Source organism: Notechis scutatus, chromosome 6 (assembly GCF_049901735.1).
Source record: "Notechis scutatus isolate UNSWTSFEM ecotype Mainland chromosome 6, rNotScu1.2, whole genome shotgun sequence".
NCBI lineage: Eukaryota > Metazoa > Chordata > Lepidosauria > Squamata > Elapidae > Notechis > Notechis scutatus.
The window spans coordinates 19298417-19317235 of record NC_142014.1 but is presented as its reverse complement, the minus strand read 5'-3'; the positions used below and the strand labels follow the sequence as shown (position 1 = coordinate 19317235).

Genomic DNA, 18819 nt, shown 5'->3' with positions numbered 1-18819 from the left:
ACCACCTGTACGATTCTTCAAAGCCAAAGGGGAAAAAAATGTGAGAAAAAAGAGAACTTACCCATCGTATTTCTCTAGATGAATTTCAAGTAAGTTATCCTTAGCATGATTGGCATGTTCGGTGACTACATGAGGGGAAAAAAAGGGACCGGTAGTTTAAGACATATTTTTACAAGGACATGGATAAAATCAGCTACACTCAGGAAACAATTTTTGTGCCAGTATATTAGTTGAAAATATATAACTAATATTGACGATCACTTAGAACGGTTTTGGTTGAGGTTCATTTCCACCCCCTTCCCCTGGCTAATGGAAAATGCTCCTCTGCCAAAGGCACTGAGAAACCCAAGCCTGATAAATTTATGGCTGAAGCCCCTGCTTCATTTGACTTTGTACTTTCTAAAAGATTCTTGTAATTTGAAAATAAAACTTGTGAGGATGCATGTTTATTTTCTTTGGCAACGTTTCTTTTATCATCACCAGTTTCTCCTTTTGTAAATGCCTGTGTCTACCATGGCAGTTCATTTCTGAAGGGGGTGAGATCTTCAAGACATCTCTCAAAACTGGAGTTTTGTTCAGCTAAAATGGATGAAGACACCCAGTGTCATGCCCTTGTTGGACTCTGAATCTGAGGAGGAAGCCGACAGGGAGTGGGAGTGCGGCTCTGTTGGCTGTGGAGGAGGCTGGGGAAGGGCAAAGTCCGACTGGGCAGAGCAGAGGAGAGATAGAACAAGGGAGAGGGAGTTCAGAGGAAGACCCAGGCCCACCCCCTCTTCATCCTAGGGCATGCAGGGAAGAACGTAGAAGAGAGCAACGTGGGTTGCGTGGCTTATGAGGGAGGAGACGGCCCTGATTCCCTTCATCAGCCACAGCTGGGAATACAGTTGATAAGAAAGGCAGGCTGGGTGTGGCAGGCTGCTGGGAGCAAACGTGACTTTATCCTGTGTTGTTGTGGCTTATCTGTGTTCCTGGCGTCTTCCCAATTGTGTGAGTTTTGCCGTGCCTTCAAGTTTGAAATTCTTGCTCCTGCCCTGCCAAATTAATTACTTCAGTTTGGCTTGTTTGGACTTTAAGTTACAGTTTGTGTTGCTCATGTTTTGGACTTAATTTTCTGCAGTCAAAGGCTGCTCCTGGGAGAGTTTTTCTCCAGCCAGAGGGTAACCTGGACATTGGGGGCAAAGTTGGAGATAATAAAGGGACTCTTACTGCTTATCTGACTGTGTTGCCTTCATGCCACACCCCAAGTCATCACAGCCAGCAAATTTTATTTTATTACCTAAATCTATGAAATAGATTATTGAAATAGTAACTGCCCATTCAAATATATGATATTGGATAAATAACAGCTCGTTTACCTCTGGTCCAGTCTTACAGTGGTTAGTCAAATCTGTTTTAGAAGTGAAGATTTGGGACTAGAATGGGTTCAAACCTATCCACAGCACTGGAAATTCACAATTTGCCTAATACTGGTTACATTTCCTCAGCTCAAGTTACTTTCTAGATTTGTTTTTGTGCAGGTAATATGAAGAAATATAAGAAGAGATATACATTTATCAAATAAAATAATGGAGTGGAGGCATCTCCACCAGCATGAACCAAACAAAATATTAAAACGTTATGATATTTATGTAGTTACTTACCAATCACATCTAAATGACATTAAAGTAACTAAAATATCTTTACAATCCCCAAGGCATGTCACAACTTTTGAGCACCCCTAATGTTTGGAAATTGAAAGTTGAAAAATTTGACACGCCCCATGGTAGATAAACCATGTTGACCCAACATTAACCTGTCCAATAAGTGAGCTGTAGAAAACAATCTGCTCTGTAGTAGTCAACTTGGCAAATGCAATTTCTTGGGGCACATCCGTTGTTTCAGAGGGAGAAAATGAGCTATTACAGTAATATAACAAAGCTAGCATGAAGCAGTTGTATAAAAGAAAGCACTAAAAAAATCAACAGCTAAGTGGCAATCAAGTTCTTTAAAAAGAATAAATCAAAACCTCTGGAATGAAAATGCAGCTTTCGTTTAGCCAGTAAGGAGCAGAATCTTAAACAAACAGGCATTCAGAAAAAAAAAATAGTTATTTTATATTGATAGATAATTTGTGGGAGGTACTTAGCATCCTGCTTAATCACTTAGCATCCTGCTTTTGCTTAATCATTTAGAATCTTTTCTCAGCAATATAATAGTCATTGGGGTTTAATGAAAAGTGGCTCAGCAAGAGAAGATGCTAAATTTCTACTTAGCAATATTGCTTCTCAAATGGTCTGCGGTATCTTGAAAACTGCCTGTGTGTATCAGGGCACTGCATGAGCCTCCTAGATCAGCGATGGCGAACCTTTTCAGCACCGAGGGCCCAACTGGAACGTGTGAGCATGCACATGCGCGTGCTGAGCACTGGAAACCCGAAGGCCAGCTGGCCGGTGCGTGCATGTCTGTTTTTTTGGCCATTTTGGGGGGCTGTTTTCAGGCTATTTTTCAGGGTCATTTTTGGCTGTTTTCCAGCTGCTTTGTGGCTGTTTTCAGGGCCATTTTCAGGCTGTTTTTTGGCCCAAAAAACAGCTTGGAAACCAGTGGTGGGATTCAATTTTTTTACTGCCGGTTCTGTGGGCGTGGTTTGGTAGGCGTGGCAGGGGAAGGATACTGTAAAATCTCCAGTCAGAGATGATAGTTGACGGTTCTCCGAACTAGTCAACATTTCTGCTACTGGTTCTCCAGAACTGGCCAGAACCTGCTGAATACCACCTCTCCTGGAAACGGCCTGGAAAAAGGCCTGAAAATAGCCCAAAAAGGGGCCTGTTTTTTGGCCTTTTTCCGGTGCTCTATCACCCACAAAAGACCAGCTGGCTGGCACGCGTGTGCATGCCAGAAACCAGAAGAACAGCTGGCGACAGAGCACGTGCCCACAGAGAGGGCTCTACATGCCACCTCTGGCACGTGTGCCATAGATTTGCCATCACAGTCCTAGATGATGGGATATTTTTAGTAATATGTCTCCAGATTAGTGACACAACTTTGATTGGAATTCTCTTTATGTAAACAAGCACCTTGGAGTTTCAATAACCCCAGAAACCACTTGCCAGACTATTTCTAAAAGTAACTTTCTCAAACTTAGTGCATTCTAAGTGCTTTAAATGTTTCTTCAGTATTTCTGGAGGGCACCGAATTGGGGAAATCTGCTCTATGAGGAAACTATAATGCTGTAATTCAAGGCAGTTATTTAGAGGATTCCGTAAACTCAAACGAATAACTCACCTATAACATCCGTAGAGATGGAAGCCAGACTAAACAACGGAGCCACTTTTTGTTCGTATATTTTTATTCCTTGTGATTTTCCACTGTGTGGATTAATATATACAAGCAAGCGCTTTGGTCTGGAGGCTGTCAACATGAAAGAGAGAAAGTGGGCCATGGGATTATTTGCCCTTTAGCTACTCTAGAAGTTGCTGAACTACAAATCTCTCTTTCTGCTCAGGAAAGGAAATCTAAAGCTAAGTCCATTTCAACTCAGGATTTCCCAGTCATTACTGAAAGATTTCCTGAGGGACAGCTGGCCAATAAATGAGTTCCATTACTGAGGTTTTCTCATTCTAAAGACATTTCTTCCAGCATTCAAATGCTATTTAAGCTCATTAGTCTGCCTAGAGAATAGATAAAACCTTGTTAAGAACTGTATTCTCCATGATGTCAATAGCCGGAGAATTGATCGGGGTGTCTTCATATATTCCAACTAAATACACCTTAGCTAGTGTAAAGACAAGGAGGCCCTTCTGCTGGTTGAAATAGAAGGATCTGCTTGCACTCGTGCAATTTCCCATCTTATTCAAAATGTAGGCAATAACAGTGTAAGGGAGCCGCGGTGGCGCAGTGGTTAGAATGCGGTATTGCAGCATTATTCTGCTCACTGCTGAATGCCAGCAATTCGAGTCTCACTGGCTTAAGGTTGACTCAAGCTTCCACCCTTCCAAGGTCTGTAAAATGAGGACCCAGGTTGTTGGGGATAATATGCTGACTCTGTAATCCGCTTACATAGGGCTGTAAAGCACTGTGAAGCGATATATAAGTCTAAGTGCTATTGCTAAAAGCTCCCATCATTACTGGCTTCATTTTTTTCCCCCTTCTCAGAAATTGGTTAGGCCCTGAAAGAAAAAATGAACCCAAAGGAAATGACAACATACTCTGTAAATCAAGTAGTTCTTTCAATGTACATATCCACTGATTACACAGATGTTCGTCAATGCACCAGAAAGTCACTTCGCTGCACCGCCAGCGGTGATGCCGTGCCCTCTTTATGTAATACACTGCAAAAGATACACATACACAAATAAAAAGAGAATCACAATTCCGTACAAGCAACGTTGCTCTCCAAATATAACAACATGTAGCATTTACACGACGCTTAAGAATTTGGAAAGAAATTCATGTCCAATAGTTGTTTAAGGCCACAGATCCTGAGAAAAAGAAAAAGGTTGCCACTCTGGGCAGATGGGCAAGAAATTCATCATTAGGTGATCCCTTGCCAATCTTTGAGATAGTGTCTTTTTCCATCGTCAGGAAATCTTAGTTGGACTAAATTTATTTGTACTGGTATAAAATATTTGCCCATCTTAGGGCAAAAGACACGGAATTCTGCTCCTTTTCTGCCTCCTGTCCTCCCAATTCCTACTGAATTTGTGAGTGGCTAGAGCTATTCACCAAAAAGTAGTCTTACTAAACAAAGCCGTGAGAGAGCCGTGAAATTTGATTTAAGTTTAAATTAGTGGGTTTTTGTTTTTTTTCAAACTTCATGACTTTTTAGATGTGTAAACTTCAACTTCCAGAATTTCCTAGCCCACATGTCAGTTAGGGAATTCTGGGAGCTGAAGTCCACATACCTTAAAGTTGTCAAGATTGAAAAAGAGTGATTTAAACTGAATCAGACAAGTTAAATAAGGTTCAATGCATCCCATGCATTAAAGAGTTTCCCCTTTTCATTCTGTTCAAAATCACATTTCAGCACAAACTATTGGAGAGTTATTTATATTTCTAAGGTTTCTAGGGGAATGTATACAGTCCACAGCAACTTTACTAACTTATCTGAGAAAATAACTGAGGGCCAGGGTTATGGTTGAGGTGTTGGATTAAGACTGGGGAGATCCAGGTTGTAATCCCCCTTCATCCACAGATGTTTCTCTGGGTGACTTTGCATTGGTCCTTTATTCCTCCCCCGTCCCATCTTGCAAGGTTGTTGTTGTGAAAAAAATAAATAAGATGAGGACATACGAAGTACACTACCTTCAGCTAAATGAATAAGCAAGCGATTCAGTCTTGTTTTCTGCATATTATGCATGGATGAAGAGAAAAGAAAAGCAGGATATGTTGGCTATGGAGAGTTGACTGATTTATTATATATCTAACCCGCTTGTTTCTCTGAGAATTCCAAGGTGGAGGGGCTCCCTCATTTTATTCCCATAACACCCCGTAAAGATAGACTGAATCCAGACAAGCTCTCTGTTATTAAGTGGGGATTAAACCTGGTGCCTATGGTTCAAATCCAATACTCAATCATTACATTATATCAAAACGACATAAATTTATTTGGGATTCCATTTTTTTCCCCAGTCATTAATTTAGAGAAACTTTTTGTGATATGGAAGAATCAGAGAAATTGGTTGAGGTTTCCCAATTAAAATTATGTTATACAAAGCAAGGAGACCGTGCTTTTAAATCTGTAAAAAAGGTAACTTTTGTCTTGTGTAAAAAAGAATATTTCACGGCTTAAGAAAACCATTTGTCACACATAGTCATGCATGCGAGTTTTCAATGTGCAGAGAAAAAAAAAAGGAAACTAACGATTTGGGCACTTAGGTTTATTCATTCATTTAGTTGTCTAGGTTGGACAAGTTATATCATCAATGCAGAATATTTGATTATCGTTGGATATCATGCAAATGAGCAACGTGGTGACCTAGTGGTGAAAACTCTCGCCTCTTACTCAGAAGGTAGAGGATTCAATCCTAGGTAGTGGCAGATGTTTCTCTTCTAGAACACAAAGAAAACAATATCTGCTGCGAACTCCGCATAGGTGTCAGGAAGGGCATTCAGCCAGCAAATGCTCAGCTCCACCCAGTCGCCCCGACTTTACCCCGAATTAAGGGATTATAGGGTCATAAAGAGAGGTTATTGTATGTTGTGTAAAAAACTATAAAAGTCAGGCAAATGTTACTCTGCGGCATTTACGAAAGTCTTGAAAACGGAACACGCGGCATGACAGAAATTCAGAGTTCAAGGAGCCAAATAGCAAGAGATGAACTATGAAAATGAAAAATAGAATGATTTGTCTTTAAAAGACATCTTAATAATCTCCTTTCTGCAAAGAAGGATTTCTGCATAGAAATAATTTTGGATGCTCCATTGTAGCAAAAGTGGGGGAAAGGCTGAATGAATTCAGATCTTCTGTCAAGTAATAACTTCGTTCAATTGGCATGTAACCTCTTGATAAGGCAGTCACAACTGTAGCTCCTGCAGAAGAGGAACTTTAAATTTCATCAAGATAATTTCCTCTTCTATCTCTCTCTCTCTCTCTCTCTCTGTGTGTGTGTGTGTGTGTATGTGGAGGCTCAGGAAGTTATGTGAAGCCACCACCTTGTTTGGTTCCATATATTATGCAAGCATGTTAACAATTTTAAAACTATTTGCACTAAAAAGTGGCTTATTTTCTTTACCGGTGAATGCATGAGGCTTTGTCATTTTCTGCCATCTTCCAGGTTGAGACTGTTTCTCCTCCCTTTCTTTCTCTTCAACAGCAATGATTTCAGAAATGGGCACAGCATAGTTCTCTGCAAAAAAAAAAAAAAAAAAAAGGAAGAGTTGAAAAATAAAAAAAACCCAGCCTAGCTCAGGGGTGTCAAAGTCAAGGCCCGGGGGGCCTGGTCGATCTGACCGGCGGGACCGCCCTAGAAGCAGTGAAGGACCGGCCCGCAGTGCTTCTGCCAGCAAAAACAGAGCTTGGGAGGGTTGCACTCCCAAGCTCCGTTTTTGCTGGCAGAGGGTTGCAGGAGGCCGTTGCAGCTGAAATGGAGCTCAGGAGCCCATTTTTGTTGGCACTGTGTTCGGGCCACCACAGGCGCCTCCGACATGAGTGACCTCAAGCTGGTCATGCCCACAATGGCCAGCGTGTGAAGCATCCGGCCCACAGGCCGTGAGTTTGACGCCCCTGCATTAGATGAAGACAACATCTCTCTCTCACTCATTCAATCTTTTTTTCCAGGCTCTGCAGGAGTTTTAAGAGTTACACTAAAGACACGCCGCTTTCATGCTTTGAGTGAAAATTGTAAGGCCCGAAGCAATTTTTTTCCCCCCAAATCATTTTTAAAGCAAGAACAGCCCTAAGTAATTATGCCAAGAGAATAATGAGATTTAGACTGAAATGAAAACCAGCACAAGGCAGGTTCTTGCTACTAAAATTTATGAGTTTATGAGGATATCAGCTTTATAAAAGGAAAGAACAATTGCAAGCAGCCAAGTTCTATGCATAAAATCTATTCTTCACACCTTTGAGTAAAATTTAGAATATGGATCTCTGTCTTATGGTTCAGTATAACTGCCCAAAGTCCCTCCTTGAGGGAGATGGGCAGTTTAGAACCATGGAGTATAAAACAAACAAATGTATACCATGGCTGTCAAAAACAGGACTTTTTATAAGAGGTGAAAAAATAGAATGGGGGGGAAAAACTGTCAAATGATCTTCTCCAAAAACAAACAAACAAACAAACAAAACCTGCTTTAAAAATACGTCAGTAAGTGCTACTACGTGCATTCATTTATTCATGATTTGTTCAAATCCACATAGTTGCCTAGTTCTGGAAAGCCTGCGTTTAGCTAAATTCTGTTTGCTTAAAAAACAACAATGAACTGCAAACACGGAGCTTATTTTAGCTCTGAATCCATGCATAGCAACCAGTGTCTTAATCCTGATACAAAGCTGCGTCTCTGACTCCTGACTGATTAAAGTAGTATGTTTTATTTAGACCTAGCAATTTTAAAATGAACGGATTTTAACATTTGGCTGGGAAATTCCACTGGCTGAAGTCCACTCATCTTAGAGTTAAAAATTTAAATGTGCGTGTGTGTGTGTGTGTAATATTATGTACATGTGTATGTGTATGTGTATGTGTGTGTGTATGTATGTGTGTGTGTATATATATATATATATATATATATATATATATATATATATATATATATATATATATATATATATATATATATATTATGTATGTATGTATGTATAAGGGTTGGCAAATCAGTAAGAGAAAGCGATGCCTACAATGTGTAAAAGATCAAGAAAGGGAGGAAATGCTAAGAACTTTAAAGGACAGATAAGACATGAGAGAGGAAGTGATTCATCTTAACTGAAATTTAAAAATCAAGGGAAATAACTAGGAACAAAATGTAGTCCAGCATTTGTGACTATGAGACCACAGGGATAGTTTCCCCAAGTCTTTTTGTCATTAAAGGGAATATCATATAACCCTTTTACTCCAGAGCCTCTGTAGATATGAATCCCTGGCTAGCTTCATCTAGGTTTGAATGCTATGCAGATCTAGCTTCCAAGTCTTGCATTAGAACTCTGCAATGGAATCCTGAAACTGTTCAGAAAAATGGATGTGCTATTCTTGGATCGCCTCTTTGCTGGTAAACACATGTCTCACCAAAAGATCTGAATGGACCCAAACATTTAGAGTACTCTCCAAAACCATAGTTTATTTAACCATGACTTGTTGAGTAAGCCACAATTAGAACTGCTTGTGTAAGCTATGATCAAAAAGTTCTGGGGGCTCACTTCAAACCCAAAGAAACTATTTTATTGCAATACATGAACTCGGCAGATCCCAGCACCAGGAAAATCCCAAGTAGGTGGATTTTAACGAATGCCCCGAAAAAAGCAATAGCAAACTATTTCCATATTATTGTCAAAAGAATTACAAGAAGTTGCCAGCAGACGAGTTTAATTCAGGCAGACTTTCCTTTCCTTACTTACAAATTATATGAGCCAACATCTCTCCCAGCCCTTCCACTCTCTTAGTGAAGAGGAAAAAGTGGTTTTCTTGCTGGACAAGTGCAGCCTTTCTGCTTTTTTCTCAAGACTCAAAGGAGGGAGCTTTATATTTGCTGTTTCACAATACCAGGGGCGTCAAACTCGATTTCATTGAGGCTCGCATCAGGGTTGTGTTTAACCTCTGGGGGCCGGGTTGGGTGTGGCTAGCTCAACATTACTCATGTTGGGGGCACCTGTGGTGGCCCAAGCGCTCTGCCAGGGAAAACGGGCTCCCGAGCTCCATTTTCAACTGTGACGGCCTCCTGCAACCCTCCGCCAGCAAAAAACGGAACTCGGGAAAGCTGTACATGGCCCTCCCGAGCTCCGTTTTCACCAGCAGAGGCACTGCGGGCCACTCCTTTGCTGTTTCCAGGGTGTCTCTGTGGGCCAGAGCTAAGTACCCTATGGGCCAAATCCGTCCCCCAGGCCTTGAGTTTGACACCCCTGCACTATCCACACAGTGGACTGAAATATAATATCCCCCTGCCTAAAATAGTCACCTTGCCCCCTATGATGAATAAGAAACTTCTCTAAGAAGCATAAAAAAACTGGGGTGGACCCACCTTGCTTTAGGACTGGACTAATAATATAACTTGTAGACTGCAGTCTGTTAAAAACCACCTGTGAAGTAGTAAAGGTTTTTGGCTGACTGTCAAGTCATACATAGCTAATGATCAGAAAGAAAGCTAAGATTTTCTATTTGATCTGCCAGTTTAGCGGATGTCAATGGCAGAAAATACCATAAATTCAAAGTAACTCCAAAAATAGTGAATGCAGTATACTGAAATTACTGAATATACCATAAGAAATACCGTAAGAAGTAGCAGAAAGTATATTGGGAAATACTAGTAGCATTTTTTTTTTGTAAAGGAGGATTCATCCCATCTAAAGCAATGCATAATCTGTAAATTCAAAATACTGAAACTTCTGAAAAGTAAGTTCTGTTAAAGCTAGGTACATTTCCTTCAAAAATTGGGGTTGGAACTATGGGTAAATCTTAGGGGGGGATTCCTTTCTCCCCCCCCTCTCTCTGCACAACAGAACACATGCTAATTGAATCATGATTTACTAAATTTACCTAACACACTGAAATATAAACTAGCCATACTGCCCTGTTGTATGAGTTCATACAACCTGGGTATAAACCAAACTAATGTGTTGTACCTCCATGTTGTATTGGTACAACACATTAGTTGAATTGGTACAACACATGGTGGGGGTGAAACTGTCTTCCCAGCTGAATCAATGGATTAAACAAATTTAATTGAGGGGTCCTTGGTTCTCTCTGAGCTCAGTTATTTCCTTGCAGATGTCTCATCACCCAAACTAGATAACATCAACAATGCTAGTAGGGAGTGTGATTTGCTCTCGTTTTATATACTAGCGCAGGGGTGTCAAACTGGATTTCTTGGAGGGTCGGATCAGCATTGTAGTTGTCCTCCGCGGGCCAGCCAGGGGGGGAGATGGGAAAGATGGCCTCCTGCAGCAACCTGTTGGACAAAATGGGTCACGGGGGCCACGGGCAATCGCCCGTGCCCTGTTTTGGCCAGCAGAGTGCTGCAAGAGATCAGGTCAAAAACAAGGCATAGGGGCCTCCCGCAGCCTCCCCATGGCCCGTTTTCACTAGCAGAGTCACCACAGGCCAGTCCTTTGCTATTTCCAGGCCGGCCCTGCAGGACAGATCTAAGGACCTTGCACGATGGATCTGGCCCATGGGCCTTGAGTTTGACACCTCTGTATTAGTGGCTTGCCCTGCAGTGGTAGGATTCAAATTTTTTAACTACTGGTTCTGTGGGCGTGGCTTGGTCGGCATGGCAGGGGAAGGATACTGTAAAATCTCCAGTCAGAGATGGTATTTGCCAGTTCTCTGAACTACTCAAAATTTCCACTACCAGTTCTCCAGAACTGGTCAGAACCTGCTGAATACCATCTCTGTTGCCCTGTTTTTTTTTATTTTATTGGGCACTTATTTACTGTTGGCCTATTTATCTGAATTGGTATTACCTTGATTGGGATATTGTTTACTTCTTGACCGTTGGTCTAATGTTAATCTTGGTGTTAATCTCTGCTCATCTGGGTGTTGACTGCTGGTGAGGAGGTGTTTTGGTCTTCTTGTTTCCTTCCTGGCCTTCTGATTTGTGTCTTTGGAATGGTATGTAGATGTTGTTTATCTCTATGTGCCTGTGGATGATCAACTTGCCTGAGTGGCAGCCTTCCAGGAATTCTCTAGCTTGTTTGGACTTGGCTTGGTTGAGGCTGGTCACAGTTTCCCAATTGAAACTATAGTTAAGTCTGTCAATGTGCTGTGAAATTTAGGAGTTTTCATCATGTCTTCTGACTGCTGGTTGTTGTTCATGGATACACTCTGCTAGTCTTCTGACTGTTTATCCTACATAATGGCTGTTGTAGTTCTTACACTGTATGCAGTTGTAGTCTATTGGTGCTTTCTGAAATGTTTTTGATGTATGGCAGTATTATCCTTTTCAGAGCTTGTTTCGGTTGGTGATTGAGTGGTCAGGCCCTTTTGATGAAGTTGAGGGCTATTCATTTTGTGGAGAGATGTTGTATAGATAATCTCTTTCCTTTTTCTAATATTCGGGGGTGCTGTCATGTATTTGTGGTTATCTAAATAGTGTTCTTACATAGCTTCTTTTGTGGGATTGTTACTTTGGCAGTGGAACACTTGGTTGATGAGAGACTTGTGTTTCTAATTTGCCATTACTGACAAAATAGCCAGGAAGGGTAGTGTGGTTTTGTTTTCTTCTTCCCTAGTGAATTCTATTCCTTTGAAGATGATGTTGATGGTTTCATGTATATTCTCTGATTGGTCCTTTTTATTATGACAATGGTGTTATCTATGTATCAGATCCATACTTTGGGTTGTATGCATGAGAGTGCTATAGATTCCAGATGTTGCATTATAGTATTTGCTATTAGTCCTGAAAGCAATGATCCCATGAACAAATCTTCCTTAGATTTGTTGATATATTTATCCATTAAACTGAAAGTATGTAGTTAGGCAAAAATTGATAAGATCCACGATTGTGGATATTTTAGTCTTGGTGTATTTGATTAGGTCAGGTGTGTTGTGCAGTCAAGTGTTCTTTGGCTAACTCTGGTTCTTTGGGTGCAAAAAGTGTTATGCTATCAAATGAGACCATGATTTCATCTTCATCTATTGCCAACTTTTTGATTTTTTGGAGAGGCTGTAATGAGGAATTGATGCAGTATCTCCTTCTCTCTGTGTTCAAGATTTTTTGGTAAATTTTTTAGCAATGCTGTGGGTTGGAGTCCCTGGTAATGAAACAATTGTACAAAAAGTTATGTCTGGGCTGTGTGTTTTGTGGATATCAATACAAGTGTGGGAGGATGGATCTACTGCTACAGATATTCTCTTCTATTGGAAACAAATTTAAACTTCAGGGGAAAAAAGTTTAATTCGTTTTACTTTTGCTGCCAGTGAGCTTTACTGAATAATTTCTGAACTGCTTCTTGAGGCAGATCTGCAAAAATCACTGACACTGGCAAGATGGATGGCACACAAGTTTAATGAATAAAATTATCTTTGCATTCCATTCTAAAGCTCCACTTCTCAGTATAAAGAAAGGTTATGAATTTGCACTGTGTATCTTAAAAATCTCACAACAATAAACCTGGTCCTTTGTCCTGCATAGAAACAGAAGCCCATATTATAAGCAATTTCAATTTCTAGTTTTTTAAAAAAGTATAAATTCATTTGTAAACTATAAATGCTCAATGCATGAATAAAAATAATCTATACATACTCTGTAAATATACTCTGTACATACTCTTTAAACAGATCACTTTTTGTTTACTTACAACACTGTTCTAACATTCATGGCACATTGTTTATCAGGATTTTGAAGGGGGATGATTCGTTTCCCATGTGCAGAATACTAAAGTTTTTTTTTTTAACTTTGATATTTTCTTTGATAAAATTTCTGCTTTATCTCCAAAAATTTCAGTTTCATTTCATCTAGTGGTTTTTAACTGTGTAAATTCAATCATTTTAAAAGAGTATAAATCTTGAGGGAGAGCATTTAAAGCAATATGCAGCTTTGCATGATTTGTTTATTTGCTACTTTCTTTTATTCAGAAATAAGTGTAGTAGAAGTTGCAGTTTTTTCATGTTGATCTAAGGAGTTTTCTTTTACCAATTAAGTTATAAAGTAATTAAGGATGAGGGAGAGACCTTTAACCATTCAGATTATTGTGCTTGGAAATTCCTTGTATCACAGTGCTAACCACTAGTCAGCAAATAACCCTTTTAAATGCTTTGCTATATTGATCTTCAATGGAATAGAATGTAGTGAAGTTCCTATGATATAATATACATGGGAAATAAAACAATTATATTTGATTTCCAAAGGTCAACTGAAGCAAAGTATGTTTGCTTATCTGAAAAAGCCAGGAACAATGCTAATTACCTGCAAAAAAAGGGTTCCCAACATAGGGAAACTAAAATATATTGGGAGAAGAAAGATCATTGTAAAAGAAGCAGCAGCCATAGGGAGGAAGATACTGTGGACTCAAGAATTGGGAAAGATTGGGGGAAGAAGGCGGAGCCTCCTTGCTGACAGACCCTAGATCGCATCTCTCTGCAGCGATGGTCCGTGCTCTTTGTTGGAGAGCCCCAATCATTACGATTAGGGGCTGAAGCTGCCTTGGAGGGCGGCGGAGTAAGGGGAAGCCGCAAGCCAGGGTAAGGGGAGCCGCATCTCCCCTCCTGGGCTTGGTCTTTTCCCCCCCCGAAGTCAACTGCAGCGGTGGTTTAAAATGGCCACCCTGAAGAGGAGGACTCAGCTGGATTAAGATTTGTGCAGGAGGGAAGGAAGAGGTGGATAACATCTGAACCTGGACAATTGGGTGATGCAACTAAACAAAAGTACCCCGGGATTAAGGTAACATGGAATTTTTAAGAAAAGAAAAGTGAGCAGCGAAATTACAAAGGGACAGGAAAAAAAATAAGAAAATATTTCTGACAGCTAAGCAGGGCTTCGAACCGGGAAAGGAAGAAACCGGAACTAAAGATTTAACTAAATTGGGCTAAAATATTTTGGCAATAAACAGGCATAAAATAAAGCTGGACTTAAGATTGTCAAAAAATAATAATAATAAAGTTTACAAATTGGAGACTGGACTGTGTTGGAATATTGAGGTTCGAAAAACCCTAAATAAAAAAATAGGGGGAAAAGGTGAAGACTTTGTATAATGGAGAGTGCCACCTTTTGACAAAAACTTGAGCTCAAACAAGGGAAAGCATCCTGTTTCTGAATGAACTTGTGTGGATATACTATTAAAGAAATATTGAAACAAAGTAAGAAACTTAGAAAGTGAAAGCAGAACTAGAATAAAGAAAAAAGCAAGGAAAGACTGACTGTGGGATTGATTGATGTTTTTGGTATAGACCCTGGGCTGGAACAATTGAGAACTTTAGAAAATTGAAAGAAGAAAGAAGGAAAGTAAAAGTGGTTTTTTTGTGGACTTTAACGATCATAAAATACAAGAGTGTGTAATGATGATATCTCTTCGGGAATTAAAAATGGAACTTAAAAATATGAGAGAATTACTACAGGAAAAAGGCGAATCACTTTGTTCTGTGTTAGAAAAAATGGAAATGGTGATTGAAGAACAAGAAGAAAGAGCTTCAGAGAAGGAGGAGTCGACTCAAGAAGAAGACATCTTAAATAGACAATTAACACAAAGAACGCTACAAAGAAGTGGGGAAAGAAGGAAGGCTAAAAAGTTGAGACTTAAGAAGGCAATCAAAAGGGGGAATACCTGTGAAGTTGGGAAAGATAGAAAGACCCAGCAGAAAAGGGGAAAGGAAGATATTAAGAAAGAAAGGAATATAAACTGGAATGAGAAAAGATATGGGGAAAAGAGGGGGAGGAGAAGCAGTAAGAAACAGGTCATGAAATAAAGAAATACAGAAATAGTAAAATGTTGAAAAGAAATTGTTTTTTCAGAGATAATGGTTGATGAATTAAAAAGGGGATTCTGCAGGGTGACCAGGGGTAATAAGAATATTTCTGCAATTAAAAATATTAAGAAAATAGGGTAATATAGATATTGATAACTCTTATTAAAAATTAAAGGGGGAAAATATGCTGCGGAATCCAAATGAAACGATGTAATGATTATTACTGTAACTTCTTAAAAATAATGGTTTATTGGGAATCAAGATGAGGGAATAAAGGTATATTTTAATCATTGAGGTGTCACACTCAAAGCAGTAAAAGGGGGGAAACCTATACTTGTTTTTTTTCTTTAGTGTTAAAATTTGTATTAATTTAGAATTTATAAAAAGAATGTGTAATGGACAGGGAATATGACAGACTAAAGAACCAACTAAATTAATAAGTCATATAAACTATTAAAAGCAAGGAGAGACATTGGCAACCTATTATTATTATTATTATTATTATTATTATTATTATTATTATTATTATTATTAATTATTATTAGGCAAACACATATTGTTTATCTTTATTTTTAAAATAAATATTAAAGGATTATATTTGAAATAATTGAAATGAAACAAAAAGATGTTTCGACTGAGATTAATGAAAGAGGCCAGAATTAATGTGTTTGTTTCTCTCCTTACTGAAAATTTGGAATGGAAAAGGTAATAATAGAATTAAGTATGCATATATGAATGTATAATTGCTGTCATATTTGTATGTAAAGGTGATGACCCGGAAATATGTTGTCCACTAAAAAGAGATTTTTGTTTTTATGTGAAAAACTGAATAAAATTTGTTAAAAAAAAAAAAAAAAAGAATTGGGAAAGATTGTGGCTTTAGTTTTTATGCAGCAAGTACTTCTGATGAAATAAACATCCTGAAGTATTCTGAAATGAAAGCTAGCAATTATCTGCCTATATTGAAAGGATTATTTCAAATGGACAGCTCCTTGGATTGTTAGTTAAAAGCTTATGACATCTTTCCTTAATCAATGGACAACCTTCCCCACCCCGAAAAAAAAGGTGTGAAGAAGATGTGGGATTACTCCCAACGGTAAATCATATCTAGATTTTTTTTGCCCCAGCCCTGAAAAATGTGATGTTTGAGGCGAGGTGATTTACATAGGGGAAGTCTTTCTAAAAGCATGCTTAATTATAATTTGCAGCTTCCTCTGACTGTAGTTCAGATAAGATAGTAAGATATCCTTCCTCAACTGGATGATTGGGTCTTCTGGATATGTGGATTTCAACTTACTGACTACAGAGCAAGGGAGCTGCTAGCTAGGAAATTGATACCCATTCATGTGGATGGTGCCCAAGTTGAGGAAAGCAAATATATGTGGAGAATGTAGTAGAGATGGACTACAAGAGGAGATTCCTTTGCTTGAGAGACCTTGCAGATAGCAAAAAATCATTAATAAATTGTGAAGAACAATGATAAACCTATGAGCACTCAAAAAAGGCTGGGCTAGAAGCATGTTCTGGAATAACCAGATAGGCTGGCTAACTTCATGTCTCATTATTCACCACAAGTGATGGGTGAGTCTTACATAACAACATGACCTTTTAGATTATGTTGTACCTCAACATTTAGTAGAACTTATCTCAGATAAGAGGTTAGAGTATAACCGCACAATACACCTGTTGTCCGAGAAGTTAATTGTGTCAAAAGTTTCCCAAATTGCATTTTTGTTGTGGTTGCAACAAATCTAGAAGTTGTGGCTTCTCTTATTGTTAAAAAGTCTATGATGGCTTCAGGAAACTAACTCATGAATATCATACATGCAATGATAGAATGGCAGAAAGTTGTTATTGACACTGAGATCAGACAAACTACTGACAGCTTTTCCAATAGGGTTCAAATATATATGCTCCATTGACATATACTGGGGATTATTAGTATAAGGTTCTTACAGATTGTGTCAACTGGCTCTTAACAGAAGAGAAAGCAAATGTTTCATGTGCTTATGTACAGTACACAGAGAAGCAACACTAAACCAATCCACAATTTGTTGGTCCTTTTAAGATGTCAGATAGGAATCTGACACTATGGAAGATTAATAAAAGCATTATAAAACTTTTCACAGTAATTGTTTAAATACCTACAGTTGCCACTCCAAGGAGGGAAGCTTACAGCTGCCAAATATTGTGTGCTACCTACATTACTCATACTGATTTCAAAATAATTAAAACATTGGTGGCTGGGGAAGGGACAGGAAGTTATGCCAAAGCTTTCCGAAGATGAGGAGGTTCTTAACAGCAAGCTACATTTGTAAAAGATGTTTCAGAACTGGGCCAACTGAGTCACAGTTAATTTTCCTTCCTTTCACAAAACAGGATCATAATTTGACAAATAACAAAACGAATACCGAAAGCTGTGTGAGGTATTCCTTTAGGTCCCAGAAAGAAAGAAAGAAAGAAAGAAAAGGAAGTAAGGCCTCCATTTAGGGGCCAGAAGCGTCCCAAATGGCTTAAAGATTTCAATAACTTTTCAAAGGCACATATATTTTTTTTAACTAAGATACCAACAGGCAACTTCCTAAAATTAAGAAACCAGTACACAAAGTGTACATAAAGTACATCTGCTTCCAAAACTCAGCTGCTTTAGTCTTTACTGGAGTTGTGACTTCATGTCAGTATTGACTCCTTGTCCAATTGCTGGACAAGTAGTCCTTGCAGTTTTCTTCTAATCCCTCAAAAGACATAAAAATGTTGCCTTAGGTCTCTTTAAAAGGATCCCTTTTGGGATCTCCTGGACCTTGAAAATTAAGGTGACCGGTCAGTACTTTGCACACGCCCAGCAGCGCTCTTTCCAAGGACCTGGGTGCGTGTCTCCAGATCGGACCCCACCAGGCTGGCTTTGCTCCCCCTTGTTGCCATGGAGAGGTCACCGGCGGCCACTCACCTCGCCCCCTGCGCGGCTGCGGCTCCAAGCTCCGCCACGCCAAGAGCCCCAGCTCCCGGTCTAAGGTGACCTCCTGGGCGCGCTGCTCCAGCACCAGCAAGGAGATGAGCTGGGTCCCCCGGCCAGCCGGAATGGACCGCTCGCCCATGGCTCTTCAGTGACCCGGCGTCCTTGGCTTAGGCGACATGATTGTGGTGGCGGTGGCGGGGAGGGGGGCGCGCTCAGTCCGGGGCTGGGCGAGCGTTGCCGTCGCCACAGGGCGGCCGGGTAAGTCCGCCCGTCGGATGTTTCAGAATCTGTTATCCTTCAGAATTTGCAGGTCCGCGCGCAGGGAGCATGCGCGAGAAGGACTTGCGCACGCTCAGCAGCGGCGGCGGCGGAGGCCAAGCCGCGGTTCTCTTAACGCGGCCGCCCGCCTTTGCTCCTCAGCTTAGCGCGGCCGGCGGAACTCGGGCTGGGGAGAGGAGGATACCGTTAGGGCGGGTGGATCGGCCTTGCCTGATTCCCCCGCTCCTCCTCCTCCTCCTCCTGAGGCTGGAGCTGAGCTTGCTCCTTCTGCAAAGCTGCCCCGCGCTAGGGTGGGAAAACCGGGCTGCTGCCGTCGTCGTCTCCGCCGCCGCCGCCCTCCTGCCAAGTGGGCGGTTGTAAGACGCCGAGCCAAGTTGGCTCTTGGCAATGAAGTGGCAAGCTCTGGGAAGAAGCGGCCTCGGGCTGGCGAGACGAGTTTCGCTTCCTTGCCCTTTAGAAGAGATTGGACAGGCGATTTGTCTGAAATGGCATCTCCTGTTCGAGCAGGGGTTGGACTAGAAGACCTCCAAGGTCCCTTCCAACTCTGGTTATTCT

The 18819-nt window shown here is 40.4% G+C and overlaps 1 protein-coding gene across 1 annotated transcript in view; it reads right to left on the bottom strand.

The window, feature by feature from the left end:
* The window catches only part of CERK (ceramide kinase), a 39641-nt gene extending 21035 nt beyond the window's left edge, over positions 1–18606 (bottom strand). The window contains exons 1-5 of the mRNA XM_026677655.2: positions 17977–18606; positions 6711–6824; positions 4185–4307; positions 3262–3387; positions 62–125 (exon numbers count right to left, since the gene is read on the bottom strand). Of these exons, the coding sequence (XP_026533440.2) occupies positions 62–125; positions 3262–3387; positions 4185–4307; positions 6711–6824; positions 17977–18124 (575 nt within the window). The 5' untranslated portion in view covers positions 18125–18606. The remainder of the gene's footprint in view (positions 1–61; positions 126–3261; positions 3388–4184; positions 4308–6710; positions 6825–17976) is intronic.
* Between the last annotated feature and the right edge of the window lie 213 nt (positions 18607–18819).